At 36.3% G+C, this 19,203-nt stretch overlaps 1 protein-coding gene across 1 annotated transcript; it reads right to left on the bottom strand.

Moving 5' to 3' along the window:
* Nucleotides 1-12,084: 12,084 nt before the first annotated feature.
* On the bottom strand, nucleotides 12,085-17,309 carry LOC112713037 (xanthine dehydrogenase 1-like). Its single transcript, XM_072201899.1, has 9 exons — nucleotides 17,064-17,309; nucleotides 16,044-16,120; nucleotides 15,896-15,926; nucleotides 15,698-15,811; nucleotides 15,254-15,415; nucleotides 14,913-15,042; nucleotides 14,707-14,815; nucleotides 14,054-14,093; nucleotides 12,085-13,772 (listed from the first exon to the last, which is right to left on the bottom strand). Exons 3-6 carry the CDS (start codon nucleotides 15,914-15,916, stop codon nucleotides 14,980-14,982), a joined length of 360 nt encoding a protein of 119 aa, XP_072058000.1. The 5' UTR covers nucleotides 15,917-15,926; nucleotides 16,044-16,120; nucleotides 17,064-17,309; the 3' UTR covers nucleotides 12,085-13,772; nucleotides 14,054-14,093; nucleotides 14,707-14,815; nucleotides 14,913-14,979.
* Between the last annotated feature and the right edge of the window lie 1,894 nt (nucleotides 17,310-19,203).

The following is a 19,203-nucleotide window of genomic DNA, read 5'->3' as shown; positions in this document are numbered from 1 at the left end:
TTTTAAACCTTGATTCTATGGTATATGCTTGCCAACACTGCTAGTCAATTTTCTATTTATTTTTCAACTAAAAATGTTAGCCTTTATTATTGTTTCTCCATTTAATTTTTAAAAGTGATGATTTATAACATGGTATTAATGTTTTCATCATATAAAAGGTCTAAAGTTTGATCGCAAAATAAAAATGTGTATTATTCATATTCCAAACCTAGAAGAGCTCTGCTAATGCTTTTAGGGAGGAAAGATGATACGATATATTAAAAAAAATATTATAAGTATTTTTGTTGTTAAATAAAACTATATGATTATTTAAGAAAACATTTTGAGATAGACTAAAAGTTGTGATAGTTCTCACTTCTCATTATTGGTTTCTTGTTTTGTAGGTTGAGATCACATGTTTGGGACACCAAATATCCACTAAAATGGAATTGAAAAAATTGGCTAAGTTGTGGTTTAACATGTCATTCAAAGGAAAGTCAAAGACAAAGCCATCACCAAATGATTATATTGCAATCATAGGCTATGGTCGTGGTGTCTCACAATCATGAACCTACTCTCCTTTTCCTATCATTTACATTGTTAATGCACCTTTGGAAAAAAAATTTATAAACTATTTGTTTTTGTATTTGCATATATGTTTGAATAATGCTCTCCTTAACCATGTTAAGAACTTAATAACTATTCCCCTTTCTTATATATTATTATTATTATTATTATTGTTGTTGTTGTTGTTGTTGTTGTTGTTGTTGTTGTTGTTGTTGTTGTTGTTTGGAATATTTATTTGACTAATTTAATTTCAGGTGACTTTAAAAGGCAATAACCAAATCTGCCATCATATATTTATACATAAATACATGCACTACAAGAAACATCGTTAAAATCGACGGCAAAATCGACGGCTAAGCCGTCGATAATATTAAAAATCGACGGCAAAATGGACGGTGGAGGTGGTTACTATTAAGCTTGTTGATTTCTCAAAATTCGAATAAAATCGACGGCTTGCCTAGCTGTCAATAATAATTTAATAAAATCGCCATCATTTCTGTCTATAATATGAGTTTGATAACTTTACCTTCTTACTAAAATCAACAACGCTGCCGTCGATATTATTATATAAAATCGACGCCTTTTTTGTCAATATTCGATTCAATAAAATCGACATCATTGCCGTCGATAATATTATTATATAAAATCGATGTCTTTTTTGTCGATATTTGATTCAATAAAATTGACATCATTGTCGTCAATATTATTATATAAAATCGACGTCTTTACTGTCGATATTTGATTCAATAAAATCGACTTAACTGCCGTCGATTTAATTATTTAGATATCGACAAATTTTTTGTCTATATTTTTTGTCTATTTTAAATTTAAAAAGCGACAACGTTACCGTCGATTTTAATAGCTATATTTTTTTAATTATTTTTTCTATTTGAAAAATAGTAAACAATTAATACAAATAAACTTTTAAATATAGAAATAAAATTTATATAGAATATTAGATAACAAGACAAATAAACTTTTAAATATAAAAACAAAATTTATATACTAAATATTAGATAATGAATTTATAAACTTATTAAAATAATAAATAATCCTCTAACTATGACTTAAGACGAGATAAATTTTCACAATAACCCTTTTTTTAGTCAACTTAATTCTTAACGAAAGCACTAATATATTAAACTACAAAACTTTAAAAGAATCATTATTAAAAAAATTAACTATTATAGTTGAAGGATCAAATTTCTCTAAAGTAAAAAGGTTAATAAAAAATTACCAAAAAAAAATCATGCTAACATATAGGATATAGGACACCAATTTGACCCTAACTCCTAATTCCTGACCTGGAATGTACTCTGTAATAGGCACAACAAACCCTGATGGTGGCTTCAATCTGTACCACAAAATGCTTATTGATATAAGAAATTAATTTTGCAATTTGTATGTTATTTTCCAGTATTAGCATATAAAAAAATTTATCTGATTAAGGACTATCCAAGATCACAGTGGAGCACATAATACCTCAGTAATGATTCAAGCATGTTTCTGTTTGAGAAAATGCATCTCTTAGAATTTCTGAAGCATCATGAAATGATAAAATCCGCTCCCTTTTTATGAATCCAATAATATATTAGCAATTATCTCAGAAAAAAGTCTGAAAAAGAAAATTTGAGAAAAATTAGTAATATTTCATATACTAAGAAGCGCAAGAACCATGGATCAGGATATAAAATTGGCCTCCACTAAAATTTAAACAATAACTTGCTTGCGAATTTAGCAGCCCTATCGCAGATACCAAATAGCCCAAACTGCAAATTAGGCATTGAAGTGGATTAGCTCCACTCCCTATATAATTGTGAGAAACAAAATATTAAAGGAATGCCATGAATGTATATAGAACCTGATCCAGCCCAGGCAGAGGCCATTGATAATAGCAAACATCTTCCATAGCAAGCTGTTTTGCTCCTCTACGCAAAGCCATGGGATCTGATGCCATACCAACTCTAAATGGAATACGTTGCTGATTTTGTGCAGCAACATGAACCTGCCATACAATAAAATAACATAGAAGTAAGTATAGGATTGTTTTACAAAAGAAATGGTGCACAAAATTGTGATCAATACTTTTCACAAATCAAATAATTCCCGGTAATGAATCCAAAAACTTAGTGTTCAATACCATGGCATAAACACAACTTCACACAACTAACCAGCAAGTGTACTGGGTCGTCCAAGTAATAAACCTTACGCGAGTAAGGGTCGATCCCACAGAGATTGTTGGTATGAAGCAAGCTATGGTCACCTTGTAAATCTCAGTCAGGCAAACTCAAATGGGTATGGTGATATACGAATAAAACATAAAGATAAAGATAGAGATACTTATGCAATTCATTGGTGGGAATTTCAGATAAGCGAATGGAGATGCTTGTCCCTTCCGTCTCTCTGCTTTCCTACTATCTTCATCCAATCCTTCTTACTCCTTTCCATGGCAAGATTATGCAAGGGTTTCACCGTTGTCAGTGGCTACCTCCCATCCTCTCAGTGGAAATGTTCAACGCACCCTGTCACGGCACGGCTATCCATCTGTCGGTTCTCGATCAGGCCGGAATAGAATCCAGTGATTCTTTTGCGTCTGTCACTAACGCCCCGCCCTCAGGAGTTTGAAGCACGTCACAGTCATTCAATCATTGAATCCTACTCAGAATACCACAGACAAGGTTAGACCTTCCGGATTCTCTTGAATGCCGCCATCAGTTCTAGCCTATACCACGAAGACTCTAATCTCACGGAATGGCTGGCTCGTTTGTCAGGCGAGCACTCGGTTGTCAGGCGATCAACCATGCATCGTGTATCAGGAATCCAAGAGATATTCACCCAATCTAAGGTAGAACGGAGGTGGTTGTCAGGCACACGTTCATAGGTGAGAATGATGATGAGTGTTACGGATCATCACATTCATCAAGTTGAAGAACAAGTGATATCTTAGAACAAGAACAAGCGGAATTGAATAGAAGAACAATAGTAATTGCATTAATACTCGAGGTACAGCAGAGCTCCACACCTTAATCTATGGTGTGTAGAAACTCCACCGTTGAAAATACATAAGAACAAGGTCTAGGCATGGCCGAATGGCCAGCCTCCCAATGATCTAAGATAGCATCAGAACAAAGATAACTACCCAGCTATCTCAATACAATAGTAAAAGGTCATACTTATAGGGAACTAGTAGCCTAGGGTGTACAGAGATGAGTAAAAGACATAAAAATCCACTTCCGGGCCCACTTGGTGTGTGCTTGGGTTGAGCATTTAAGCATTTTCGTGTAGAGACTCTTCTTGGAGTTAAACGCCAGCTTTGGTGCTAGTTTGGGCGTTTAACTCCCATTCTTGTGCCAGTTCCGGCGTTTAACGCTGGGATTTCTGAGGGTGACTTTGTACGCCGGTTTGGGCCATCAAATCTTGGACAAAGTATGGACTATCATATATTGCTGGAAAGCCCAGGATGTCTACTTTCCAACGCCGTTGAGAGCGCGCCAATTTGGCTTCTGTAGCTCCAGAAAATTCGCTTCGAGTGCAGGGAGGTCAAAATCCAACAGCATCTGCAGTCCTTTTTAGTCTCTGAATCAGATTTTTGCTCAGGTCCCTCAATTTCAGCCAGAAAATACCTGAAATCATAGAAAAACACACAAACTCATAGTAAAGTCCAGAAAAGTGAATTTTAACTAAAAACTAATAAAAATATACTAGAAACTAACTAGATCATACTAAAAACATACTAAAAACAATGCCAAAAAGCGTATAAATTATCCGCTCATCACGACACCAAACTTAAATTGTTGCTTGTCCTCAAGCAACTGGAAATCAAATAAGATAAAAAGAAGAGAATCTGCAATGAATTCCAAAAACATCTATGAAGATCAGTATCAACTAGATGAGCGGGGCTTTTAGCTTTTTGCCTCTGAATAGTTTTGGCATCTCACTCTATCCTTTGAAATTCAGAATGGTTGGCTTCTTTAGGAACTCAGAATCTAGATAGTGTCATTGATTCTCCTAGTTAAGTATGATGATTCTTGAATACAGCTACTTATTGAGTCTTGGCCGTGGCCCAAAGCACTTTGTCTTCCAGTATTACCACCGGATACATACATGCCACAGACACATAATTGGGTGAACCTTTTCAGATTGTGACTCAGCTTTGCTAGAGTCCCCAATTAGAGGTGTCCAGGGTTCTTAAGCACACTCTTTTTGCCTTGGATCACACTTTTATTTCTCTCTTTTTTTTTCTTTCTTCTCTTTTGTTTTTCGTTTTCTTTTCTTTTTTTTTGTATTCACTGCTTTTTTCTTGCTTCAAGAATCATTTTTATGATTTTTCAGATCCTCAGTAACATGTCTCCTTTTTCATTATTCTTTCAAGAGCCAACATTCATGAACCACAAATTCAAAAGACATATGCACTGTTTAAGCATACATTCAGAAAACAAAAGTATTGCCACCACATCAAAATAATTAAACTGTTATAAAATTCAAAATTCATGCAATTCTTTTCTTTTTCAATTAAGAACAAAATTTTTTTTTTCAAGAGAGGTGATGGATTCATAGGACATTCATAACTTTAAGGCATAGACACTAAGACACTAATGATCACAAGACACAAACATAGATAAACATAAGCACTAAAATTCGAAAAACAGAAAAATAAAGAACAAGGAAATTAAAGAACGGGTCCACCTTAGTGATGGCGGCTTGTTCTTCCTCTTGAAGATCCTATGGAGTGCTTGAGCTCCTCAATGTCTCTTCCTTGTCTTTGTTGCTCCTCTCTCATGATTCTTTGATCTTCTCTAATTTCATGGAGGATGATGGAGTGTTCTTGATGCTCCACCCTTAGTTGTCCCATGTTGGAACTCAATTCTCCTAGGGAGGTGTTTAGTTGCTCCCAATAGTTCTGTGGAGGAAAGTGCATCCCTTGAGGCATCTCAGGGATTTGATGATGAGAGGGGTCTCTTGTTTGCTCCATCCTCTTCTTAGTGATGGGCTTGTCCTCATCAATGGGGATGTCTCCTTCCATGTCAACTCCAACTGAATAACAGAGGTGACAAATGAGATGAGGAAAGGCTAACCTTGCCAAGGTAGAGGACTTGTCTGCCACCTTATAAAGTTCTTGGGATATCACCTCATGAACTTCTATTTCTTCTCCAATCATGATGCTATGAATCATGATAGCCTGGTCTATAGTAACTTCGGACCGGTTGCTAGTGGGAATGATTGAGCGTTGGATAAACTCTAACCATCCTCTAGCTACGGGTTTGAGGTCATGCCTTCTCAATTGAACCGGCTTCCCTCTTGAATCTCTCTTCCATTGGGCGCCCTCTTCACATATGACTGTGAGGACTTGGTCCAACCTTTGATCAAAGTTGACCCTTCTAGTGTAAGGATGTTCATCTCCTTGCATCATGGGCAAGTTGAATGCCAACCTTACATTTTCCGAACTAAAAACCAAGTATTTCCCCCGAACCATAGTAAGCCAATTCTTTGGATCCGGGTTCACACTTTGATCATGGTTCTTGGTGATTCATGCATTGGCATAGAACTCTTGAACCATTAAGATTCCGACTTGTTGAATGGGGTTGGTAAGAACTTCCCAACCTCTTCTTCGGATCTCATGTCGGATCTCCGGATATTCACTCTTTTTGAGTGTAAAAGGGACCTCGGGGATCACCTTCTTCAAGGCCACAACTTCATAGAAGTGGTCTTGATGCACCCTTGAGATGAATCTCTCCATCTCCCATGACTCGGAGGTAGAAGCTTTTGCCTTCCCTTTCCTCTTTCTAGAGGTTTCTCCGGCCTTGGATGCCATAAATGGTTATGGAAAAACAAAAAGCAATGCTTTTACCACACCAAACTTAAAAGGTTTGCTCGTCCTCGAGCAAAAGAAGAAAGAAGAGAGTAGAAGAAGAAGAAATGGAGGAGAAGGAAATGGCTATGTGTTCGGCCAAAAGGGGTAGAAGTGGTGTGTAGGTTGTGTGAAAATGAAGGAGTGAATGAGGGTTTATATAGGAGTGGGGGAAGGGTAAGGTTCGGTCAAGTGAGGGTGGGTTTGGGTGGGAAAGTGGTTTGAATTTGAATGGGGAGGTAGGTGGGGTTTTATGAAGGATGGATGTGAGTGGTGAAGAGAAAGATGGGATTTGATAGGTGAAGGGTTTTTGGGGAAGAGGTGTTGAGGTGATTGGTGAATGGGTGAAGAAGAGAGAGAGTGGTAGGGTAGGTGGGGATCCTGTGGGGTCCACAGATCCTGAGGTGTCAAGGAAAAGTCATCCCTGCACCAAATGGCAAGCAAAATTGCATTTTGAGCCAATTCTGGCGTTAAACGCCGGGCTGGTGCCCATTTCTGGCGTTTAACGCCAGCTTCTTGCCCTTTTCTGGCGTTTAACGCCAGTCTGGTGCCCCTTTCTGGCGTTAAACGCCCAGAATGGTGCCAGACTGGGCGTTAAACGCCCAACTGCTAGCCTTACTGGCGTTTAAACACCAGCAGGTTCTTCCTCCAGGGTGTGCTGTTTTTCTTTCTGTTTTTCATTCTGTTTTTGCTTTTTTCATTGATTTTGTGACTTCTCTTGATCATCAACCTACAAAAAACATAAAATAACAAAAGAAAATGGATAAAATATAACATTGGGTTGCCTCCCAACAAGCGCTTCTTTAATGTCATTAGCTTGACAGAGGACTCTCATGGAGCCTCAGAAATGCTCAGAGCTATGTTGGAACCTCCCAACACCAAACTTAGAGTTTGAATGTAGGGGTTCAACACCAAACTTAGAAGTTGGTTGTGGCCTCCCAACACCAAACTTAGAGTTTGACTGTGGGGCTCTGTGTGGCTCTATTTTGAGAGGAGCTCTTCATGCTTCCTCTCCATGGTGATAGAGGGATATCCTTGAGCCTTAAACACCAAGGATTCTTCATTCATTTGAATGATCAATTCTCCTCTATCAACATCAATCACAGCTTTTGCTGTGGCTAGGAAGGGTCTGCCAAGGATGATGGATTCATCCATGTACTTCCCAGTCTCTAGGACTATGAAATCAGCAGGGATGTAATGGTCTTCAACCTTTACCAGAACATCCTCTACAAGTCCATGAGCTTGTTTTCTTGAGTTGTCTGCCATCTCTAGTGAGATTTTTGCAGCTTGCACCTCAAAGATCCCTAGCTTCTCCATTATAGAGAAGGGCATGAGGTTTACACTTGACCCTAAGTCACACAAGGTCTTCTTGAAGGTCATGGTGCCTATGGTACAAGGTATTGAAAACTTCCCAGGATCTTGTCTCTTTTGAGGTAACTTCTGCCTAGACGGGTGAGCAAAGGGGGTTCATCCTCCCAAGTCTCATTACCAAATAACTTGTCATTCAGCTTCATGATTGCTCCAAGGTATTTAGCAACTTGCTCTTCAGTGACATACTCATCCTCTTCAGAGGATGAATACTCATCAGAGCTCATGAATGGCAGAAGTAAGTCCAATGGAATCTCTATGGTCTCATTTTGAGCCTCAGATTCCCATGGTTCCTCATTGGGGAACTCATTGGAGGCCAGTGGACGTCCATTGAGGTCCTCCTCAGTGGCGTTCACTGCCTCTTCTTCCTCCCAAAATTCGGCCATGTTGATGGCCTTGCACTCTCCTTTTGGATTTTCTTCTGTATTGCTTGGAAGAGTACTAGGAGGGAGTTCAGTAATTTTCTTGCTCAGCTGACCCACTTGTCCCTCCAAGTTTCTAATGGAGGACCTTGTTTCAGTCATGAAACTTTGAGTGGTTTTGATTAGATCAGAGACCATGGTTGCTAAGTTAGAGGTGTTCTGCTTAGAATTCTCTGTCTGTTGCTGAGAAGATGATGGAAAAGGCTTGCTATTGCTAAACCTGTTTCTTCCACCATTATTATTATTGAAACCTTATTGAGGTCTCTGTTGATCCTTCCATGAGAGATTTGGATGATTTCTCCATGAAGGATTATAGGTGTTTCCATAGGGTTCTCCCATGTAATTCACCTCTTCCATTGAAGGGTTCTCAGGATCATAAGCTTCTTCTTCAGATGAAGCTTCCTTAGTACTACTTGGTGCATTTTGCATTCCAGACAGACTTTGAGAAATCATATTGACTTGCTGAGTCAATATTTTGTTCTGAGCTAATATGGCATTCAGAGTATCAATCTCAAGAACTCCTTTCTTCTGATTAGTCCCATTATTCACAGGATTCCTTTCAGAAGTGTACATGAATTGGTTATTTGCAACCATTTCAATCAGCTCTTGAGCTTCTGTAGGCGTCTTCTTCAGATGAAGAGATCCTCCAGCAGAGCTATCCAAAGACATCTTGGACAGTTCAGAGAGACCATCATAGAAAATTCCTATGATACTCCATTCAGAAAGCATATCAGAGGGACACTTTCTGATTAATTGTTTGTATCTTTCCCAAGCTTCATAGAGGGATTCTCCTTCCTTCTGCCTGAAGGTTTGGACTTCCACTCTAAGCTTACTCAATTTTTGAGGTGGAAAGAACTTTTCTAAGAAGGCATTGACTAGCTTTTCCCAAGAGTTCAGGCTTTCTTTAGGTTGTGAGTCCAACCATGTCCTAGCTCTGCCTCTTACAGCAAAAGGGAATAGCATAAGTCTGTAGACCTCAGGGTCAACCCCATTAGTCTTGACAGTGTCACAGATTTGCAAGAATTCAGCTAAGAACTGATGAGGATCTTCCAATGGAAGTCCATGGAACTTGCAATTCTGTTGCATTAGAGAAACTAATTGAGGCTTAAGCTCAAAGTTGTTTGCTCCAATGGCAGGGATAGAGATGCTTCTCCCATAGAAGTCGGGAGTAGGTGCAGTAAAGTCACCCAGCACCTTCCTTGCATTGTTGGCATTGTTGTTTTTTTTGGCTGCCATGGGTTCTTCTTCTTTGAAGATTTCTGTTAGGTCCTCTACAGAGAATTGTGCCTTGGCTTCTCTTAGTTTTCACTTCAAGGTCCTTTCAGGTTCAGGATCAGCCTCAACAAGAATGCTTTTGTCTTTTCTCCTGCTCATAAGAAAGAGAAGAAAACAAGAAAATATGGAATCCTCTATGTCATAGTATAGAGATTCCTTGAGGTGTCAGAGGAAAAGAAAAATAGAAGGCAGAAGTAGAAAATTTGAACTTATCAAAGAAGATGGAGTTCGAATTTTGCATTAAGGAATAGTGTTAGTTCATAAATAGAAGGACATGAGAAGAAGGGAAGTAATTTTCGAAAATTGAGTAAAAGATTTTGAAAACATTTTGAAAAACACTAATTGATTTTCGAAAATAAAAGTGGGAAAGAAGTAAAGTGATTTTTGAAAAAGATTTTGAAATTAGAAATAAAAAAGATTTGATTGAAAACTATTTTGAAAAAGATGTGGTTAAGAAGATATGATTGATTTTAAAAAGATGTGATTGAGAAGATATGATTTGAAAAACATTTTTAAAAAGATTTGATTTTAGAAATTAATGACTTGGCTATCAAGAAAAGATATGATTCAAACATTAAACCTTTCTCAACAGAAAAGGCAACATACTTGAAATGTTGAATCAAATCATTAATTGATAGCAAGTATCTTTGAAAAAGGAAAGAAATTGATTTTGAAAAAGATTTGATTGAGAAGATATGATTTGAAAAAGATTTGATTTTGAAAAACTTTGAAAACTTGAAAAAAAATTGCATTAAAAACAAAATCTTCCCTTTTGTGCCATCCTGGCGTTAAACGCCCAGAATGGTGCACATTCTGGCGTTTAACGCCCAAAAATCTACCCTTTTGGGCGTTAAACGCCCAGCCAGGCACCCTGGCTGGCGTTTAAACGCCAGTCTGTCTTCTTCACTGGGCATTTTGAACGCCCAGCTTTTTCTGTGCAATTCCTCTGCTGTATGTTCTGAATCTTCAATTCTCTGTATTATTGACTTGAAAAGACACAAATTAAAAATATTTTTGGATTTGAGGAATAATCAAAATGCAACTAAAATCAAATAACAATGCATGCAAGACACCAAACTTAGCAGTTTGTATACTACTGACACTAATGAGAATGCATATGAGACACATAAACACTCAAGTCAAAAGAATTCAAAGATCAGAGTAAGAAATCATCAAGAATTACTTGAAGATCCTTAAGACACATGAATGAATGTATGCAATCGACACCAAACTTAAAATGAGACACTAGACTCAAACAAGAAATATTTTTGGATTTTATGATTTTGTAAAATTTTTTTTTTGGATTTTTCGAAATTAAAGTGGAAAAAGGTATCAAAATTCTTAATAAGAATTCCAGGAATCATGCAATGTTTAGTCTAAGACTCCGGTCCAGGAATTAGACATGGCTTCACAGCCAGCCAAGCTTTCAAAGAAAGCTTCGGTCCAAAACACTAGACATGGCCAATGGCCAGCCAAGCCTTAGCAGATCACTGCTCCAATAGCAAGATTGATAGAAATCAACAAGCTCTTGTGATGATAAGTTGAAACCTCGGTCCAATGAAATTAGACATGGCTTCACAGCCAGCCAGACTTCAACAGATCATCATGAAACACTAGAATTCATCTTCAAGAATTCTGAAAAAAAAAATACCTAATCTAAGCAACAAGATGAACCGTCAGTTGTCCAAACTCAACAATCCCCGGTAACGGCGCCAAAAACTTGGTGCACGAAATTGTGATCAATACTTTTCACAAATCAAATAATCCCCGGTAATGAATCCAAAAACTTGGTGTTCAATACCATGGCATAAACACAACTTCGCACAACTAACCAGCAAGTGTACTGGGTCGTCCAAGTAATAAACCTTACGCGAGTAAGGGTCGATCCCACAGAGATTGTTGGTATGAAGCAAGCTATGGTCACCTTGTAAATCTCAGTCAGGCAAACTCAAATGGGTATGGTGATATACGAATAAAACATAAAGATAAAGATAGAGATACTTATGCAATTCATTGGTGGGAATTTCAGATAAGCGAATGGAGATGCTTGTCCCTTCCGTCTCTCTGCTTTCCTACTGTCTTCATCCAATCCTTCTTACTCCTTTCCATGGCAAGCTTATGCAAGGGTTTCACCGTTGTCAGTGGCTACCTCCCATCCTCTCAGTGGAAATGTTCAACGCACCCTGTCACGGCACGGCTATCCATCTATCGGTTCTCGATCAGGCCGGAATAGAATCCAGTGATTCTTTTGCGTCTGTCACTAACGCCCCGCCCTCAGGAGTTTGAAGCACGTCACAGTCATTCAATCATTGAATCCTACTCAGAATACCACAGACAAGGTTAGACCTTTCGGATTCTCTTGAATGCCGCCATCAGTTCTAGCCTATACCACGAAGACTCTAATCTCACGGAATGGCTGGCTCGTTTGTCAGGCGAGCACTCGGTTGTCAGGCGATCAACCATGCATCGTGTATCAGGAATCCAAGAGATATTCACCCAATCTAAGGTAGAACGGAGGTGGTTGTCAGGCACACGTTCATAGGTGAGAATGATGATGAGTGTCACGGATCATCACATTCATCAAGTTGAGAACAAGTGATATCTTAGAACAAGAACAAGCGGAATTGAATAGAAGAACAATAGTAATTGCATTAATACTCGAGGTACAGCAGAGCTCCACACCTTAATCTATGGTGTGTAGAAACTCCACCGTTGAAAATACATAAGAACAAGGTCTAGGCATGGCCGAATGGCCAGCCTCCCAATGATCTAAGATAGCATCAGAACAAAGATAACTACCCAGCTATCTCAATACAATAGTAAAAGGTCCTACTTATAGAGAACTAGTAGCCTAGGGTGTACAGAGATGAGTAAAAGACATAAAAATCCACTTCCGGGCCCACTTGGTGTGTGCTTGGGCTGAGCATTTAAGCATTTTCGTGTAGAGACTCTTCTTGGAGTTAAACGCCAGCTTTGGTGCCAGTTTGGGCGTTTAACTCCCATTCTTGTGCCAGTTCCGGCGTTTAACGCTGGGATTTCTGAGGGTGACTTTGTACGCCAGTTTGGGCCATCAAATCTTGGGCAAAGTATGAATTATCATATATTGCTGGAAAGCCCAGGATGTCTACTTTCCAACGCCGTTGAGAGCGCGCCAATTCGGCTTCTGTAGCTCCAGAAAATCCACTTCGAGTGCAGGGAGGTCAGAATCCAACAGCATCTGCAGTCCTTTTTAGTCTCTGAATCAGATTTTTGCTCAGGTCCCTCAATTTCAGCCAAAAAATACCTGAAATCACAGAAAAACACACAAACTCATAGTAAAGTCCAGAAAAGTGAATTTTAACTAAAAACTAATAAAAATATACTAGAAACTAACTAGATCATACTATAAACATACTAAAAATAATGCCAAAAAGCGTATAAATTATCCGCTCATCAAGAAGCAAATGCCATAATCTATGGCATCCAAAAATATAGGCACAACTGCATGCTCACTCCAAGTATCACCATGATAATGTAAACAATATAGCACGTAGATTGTATAGTGAAGTTTCAGTTAAAATTGAGACTTTTGAAGATCATATACAAGAATATGATTTTTTCTGAACAAAGAAAAAATAATCACATATAGCCTAATTAGTACCCCACTATTAGGGGAGGCAGTATATTGGAAGAATAAAAACTGCACTCTGACTCAATCTAAAAGGAAACTACATTATGATTCAACTTAGCTAAATTCTATATTATATAAAAAAAACTTACCCCCTATATCTGTAAGCAGGAAACATGAAGGAAACTGTATTTAAATAAATCTCCAAAGAAAGACTACAAAATATTCCCGTGTAAAGACAGTCCCTTCGCATCTAAAGACTACTAAATTTTATCCAGCCATAAAACATAAAGACAGTCCCTTCGCATCTAATATCACCACTAGAAATACTATTTGGTCAGTATTAGCATGACAACTGAAACATAAGTCCTGAAATCTATAACAAGACCAACTACATGTACTCTCCTTTATATGTTATTTTCCAGCAATGTATATCATGATCTCCTTCTACTCTCTCATCCATAAGCACTCATGCTATGCCATTAACAAAAAATAACATAGGAATATAAAGGAGTGTGACTTACTCATGCTATGCCTGCAAATAAAACATGGTCAGCATAAAATCGTTAGGGAGAAAAAAAAAGCGTCCCCAAATTCAGAGAAACAGGCAAGCAGTGTGACTTACTTGTGCTCTGATTCATCTTGTATTAATGCATGGGGTGCTTCAACTGCTAGGGAGAATGACATAAACAAAAGAAACAGCTGTCTACACAAGCAGCAGAAAATGAAAATTGAATATGTTAGTGCATATGACAATATTTCCTTTTACCATGCAAAACTATCTAGCATCTTATATTAGTGAGGCTTAAATTGGGTCTCAACTCAACAAGACTATATTAGGAGACAAAATCTTGTTGAAAAATGGTCATCACTTTTGTTACATGAGGATCATTCTGTAAATTAATGATAGCATCAGGCAACCAATTAACTATAATGCAAAGGAAACAACTGCATATGACAGTAGTAATGGAAATAGGGAATACTTACGGCATTGGTGAATGCAGACAAAACTTCTAGCCTTTTATATCTGAAATGAATGCACCACATTAGTTAAGCTCATAATTAGGTATTTGAAATTTGAAATTATTAACCAAGAAAGTAAATAAGAGTTCAAATAATGTGTAACACACAGACAAAGTTCCAGTTATGAGTGAATCCACCATTAATTAACTGTTGGACAAATACATAATCTTGCATGATGCAAGCATAGACAAGAAGACACATGGGATAAATTTTCAATAGTGCATGAGATGCATTACAGGCACACCTAGACACATAGCCATGAAAAACTTCAAAGTCCAATAGATGTCAGTATAACCACAGCCATCTTCAACAAATCCATCTCTTTGTTGTCCAAAAATAGTTTAAAACTCCAACTCTAACATTATATGAGAACTAGCTCATGGTATAAAATTAAGAATAACTATGTTCATGAAAAGATAAACACATCACACAAATGTTTCACAATGCACAACTTTGTCATACAAATTCAAACATACCTTACTAATTCTACAAAGTGAATGTTTGATACTACCAAAGGTTTTTCTATTTTTCCTTTTGCTCTTTACCAATGTGAAGAACATACTTCACAGTTTACACACGAAAATACTCACACTCTACATAATGAAGGATGTATTTACCCATAAGTATATTCTCAATCAGGTTTGTTCCTTGATGCAGCCATAACAAATAGAGAAAATGTCAAAAGACCACATCCAAAAGTTAAACGAAACGCATCAGACACCAAACCTGAAAAAAAGGAACCGAGGGTTCAACTTTAACAAAATTAAGCTCTGCATAAAATCATATATCATAAAATCTCACAAAAACTCACACAAAATCTTACCAACACGGCCAGTGAAGAGGCCAAAGAGCAACAGGTTCCATGTGTACCTTTATTTGCTCACATGCATCTAAAACCGCTGCTCCATACATATCAGAACGACAGCTTCTGCCGTTGGAGAAGAATTAGGAACCTGATTTTGTAGAAAGCATGAGTTGAATCAGAAACAATACTTCTAGACACAAGAAAGAATAATCAAAATGAACCAAGAAAAAAACCTCAGGATATTATATTCAACATGTTTATCAACAGAAAGGTTACAAAAAAATCTACACAAATTTGCCAGGACTTTAGTTGCTATCCTCTGAAATTAGTTAAACCCTCTAATAGAGTTAACTTATTACCTTGTCAGTACTTGTATCTGATATGAACACAGAACTTAGGGGGATGTTGAAGGCTGATGCAGCAATCTGAGCAACTTTTGTATGCAAACTTTGCCCTATTTTTACACCCTCATGGGTAACTAAAATAGTTCCATCTGTATAGACATGAACCAGAGCACCTGCCTACAGTAATTAACAACATATTAATTTAATCATCATCACTACTTTGATAATGCAATGCTATCATAAATAATATAGGAATATAAAGGAAAGTAATGGTTTTAAAGAAAATCATAGAGAACCGCAAAATGCGATCAATTTTATTACTCCCCCGAATTTGTTATAACATTTATGCCAGGGTAATTTATTGTCAAAGAAAAGAAGTATTAGAAAACACTTGGCTTCATTAATTTTTTCATAGAAGAGAATAATAAAAGAAGAAAAATAAATTGTGGTGGTTAGTACCTCAAAACTGGCCAAATCCAAAGAAACAAAAAGACCTTCCTGTTTGGCCAAAGAGATTGCTGCTTGAATAACTTTCAAATTGAGAATTACATACCTCAAAACCAGCCACAAGTGCTACAAAAAAAAATAAAATTGATTGCTTCTTTATAATACAGAGACATTTTAGGAAACCTATGTAGAGAATCAGTGAAAACTTACTCTTGAGAAATTTTGATGCATTTGGAAATGTCTTCAATAGATGAGAAGTTTCAGAAATAAATATATCAAAAGGATTGATCACATTTAATAAAAAATCATTCTTTGTAAGAAGACACTGATGTAACAAATAATTTTAGTAGAGAAGAACCTCGGGTATCTTCTTTTCTTCTACAAAAGCAATTGAGATCTATGCATGGCATATAATAAACTCCACTGCTTCAGCACCTGAGCATACACATACATATGAATGCTAATAAAAGTCAAACTTTGAAAAATAATGATTAAAATACTAATACAGAAGATATTCTTGGTATGAAAAGAACCTAGGAACAAAAGTTATAAACACTAAGGCTTCTGATATAGTATATCTATTATCAACGAGATTCTGTGTTCTTTAAACTTGGGACAATGAATTCAAACTTAAAAGGATCTTTTAAATGATTAGTCATGCTAAAGAAGTTAAGGACTCACCTAATGTATCATACAAAGGAACACAATAAATTCCATGAGCATTACAGGCCTGTAGTTATGTTGCACTTAGTCAACAAGAAACATTGAGAGGATGACGAAACAAAATGTGAAAGCGAAGAAATGAAAATGAACCTCCATGCTTATTATCCACCCAGGGCAATTGGCACATAGATATCACATTTCACTCCCTAAAAATTGGCATCATATTGATTAATCTCAGACTGCAAGAGATGATTCTTCCCTAAGAAAAATAAAATAACTAAATGATCATTTCTAAGCTCTTCATGAAAAAGCGTTGCAAGACACTGAAGTTCTTTATAGATTTCTTCAGCATAAAATGAGGTTACATATAGTTGATCATTGAATCTAACTTAAAAAAAATTTAGAGAACTAACACCGAAAATAGAGAAGAATCCTATACATCCATGTTAGTCATGAAGAAAGAATACAAAATTGCAGGATAACACAGAAAAATGAACAAAAGTAGTGATAACACCCGTAATTTCTTTCTTCCTTCATCAATCTTTGAATTGAAGACCTATATCATCAATCTTTGAATTGAAGACCTATATGCTAACTAGGTTTCAGTGATGCGATTGTTATTAACAAACGTAAATTCAGAATTTCATTATGAAAATAGTAGATACAACAACTGCAAAAATAAGTATAATAATCAGAGAGACTGAGAGGAACTTACATGAACAGGATGGCGCGGCGGCTGGCTCGGCGGAGGAGGAGAAGAAGAAGAAGAAGCTATGCTCTCCGACGGAGGACGGCGGATTTTCTCAATCGTCGGAGAAGAAGAAGCTCTACTGATATAGTCTCTGCCTCTTTCTGTGACGGTGACTCCGTCTCTGGTCTGTACTCTCAAGCGTTGGAGAAGAAGAAGCAGCAGTAGCTTCACTCTGAACTTTGAGTCCCTGGAGGTTTGGGGTTAATGTTTAGGAAATTGATTGAAACGAAGGACACGGGTAATAAACGCGTGCATGATTTTTTGTTGATAAAAATCGATGCCAACTTCGTCGATTTTAGTTAAAACAAAAATTAACATATTAACCTTTAATTTTATAAAATAAATTTATAGCGTCCATCCTATTGTAAAAGAAGATCTCCATCGTTAAAATTTATCGACGGCAAAAATTGTCGATATTATAATTATTAAAATAGACAACAGATTCCTCGATTTTAAAGAAAAACAATTATCCCCCATTCTCTTGTCGGCAATGTGACTATAGAAGGAAGGTGTTGAAAGTTGCTAAAATAATAAACAGCATTATCGTCGATTTTAATATTTTATTTTTAATAATTTCTTGTAGTGAGATCGACACTGTTTCTATCTATAATATGAGTTTGAGAATTTTACATTGTTACTAAAATCGACAACGTTGCCATCGATATTATTATATAAAATCAACGCCATTTATGTCGATTTTAATTTGAAAAAAGTAACGCCTTTACCGTCTATTTTATACATTAAATTCACACCATTTATTTTATTTAAGAAAGCAATCTGAACTGTTTAAATTTATCGACGGAAAAGCTGTCAATATTTTAAATATAAAAATAGACGCCAATTTCGTCGATTTTAAAATAAAAGTATTTTCGCCCTCCGGTTTGTCGAGAATATGACGATAGTTAATAGGGATTTAATGCATCATAAAAAATCGACGAATAAGCCGTCAATTTTATTATTTTATTTTTTTTAAAATATCGACAGCTAGCCGCCGAAAAATATCGACGGAAGAGATAACCGTCGATTTTTTGCGTCGATAAATACGCTTTTTCTTGTAGTGATGTGTCATTTAACACGCTTTTATATTATTTTGTATTTTAACATGTATACAATACTAATGATTGATTTGATAGCTGATTTTTTATATATGCTTAGTATGATTGTTTGAATTAGTATTTCATTTTTCACAATAATTTTTTGGGTGAATTATATAATTAAAAATGAATCACTTTGATAATATGAGAAAAATGATAGATAAAAAACCAAATGTGTATCTATCTTATAATCTATGTTTTTAGGAGATATCAAAAATTTTTTGACTAAAAGTTTTAGGGATTGATCTTTGTTATCTATTTATGTAAACAAAAATAAAATTTAATATTAAGACAAAGTAGATCTTGTAGAACCATTTATGTGTTTTTGTTTAATAATTTTAAATTTCTACAAGAAATATTTCAAAACATGCATGAAAATTTGACTATCAAATGATAAGTTTGAATTTGTGGTGTTCTTGATTTTACTTCCAATCTTAAGATATGCTAAAGCTAAAAATACAACGTCTAGATACGTAAACCCAATTACTTTACAAATGGACACAAAATTCCCAAAGAAGGGGCATAGCTGCAACAATATATAGGAATAACAAGAACCATGTATACGAAAATAAGTCAAAACCTTGCTAGATGACTTTTTAATGAAAAATGTTAATTAGTTATTGATTTGTTACCTACTATTCTTTTTTCAAAATAAGCATATGTTAGCCTGCTGTAAACTTTACAAAATTAGTAAATAATTAATTAATAAATTAATTATTATTCAAAAAATTAGAAATATAAATTTTATAGTTTAATGCGATAGAGTTAATTAAAACATGATTTTTGACAATAATTTTAAAGAATTTGGCTAAAATTGGGCCGAACGAGTTGAACCGAACAAACCGGACCCATAACGAGCCCAAGGCCCAGCCCATTATCACCTAATAAAAATGGCTTCAGCCATCTTCTCTCTCCCTCAAAGGCAATTCACGTTATACTCTAACGGGGAGAAGAAAATGGATTTTTCCAAACCCTTGGCAAAATTTCAATCTCACATAACTTTTGATACG

This window comes from Arachis hypogaea, chromosome 9 (genome assembly GCF_003086295.3).
Source record: "Arachis hypogaea cultivar Tifrunner chromosome 9, arahy.Tifrunner.gnm2.J5K5, whole genome shotgun sequence".
Lineage (NCBI taxonomy): Eukaryota > Viridiplantae > Streptophyta > Magnoliopsida > Fabales > Fabaceae > Arachis > Arachis hypogaea.
Note: the sequence above shows the minus strand (reverse complement) of the source record. Positions and strands in the feature narration are given on the sequence as shown.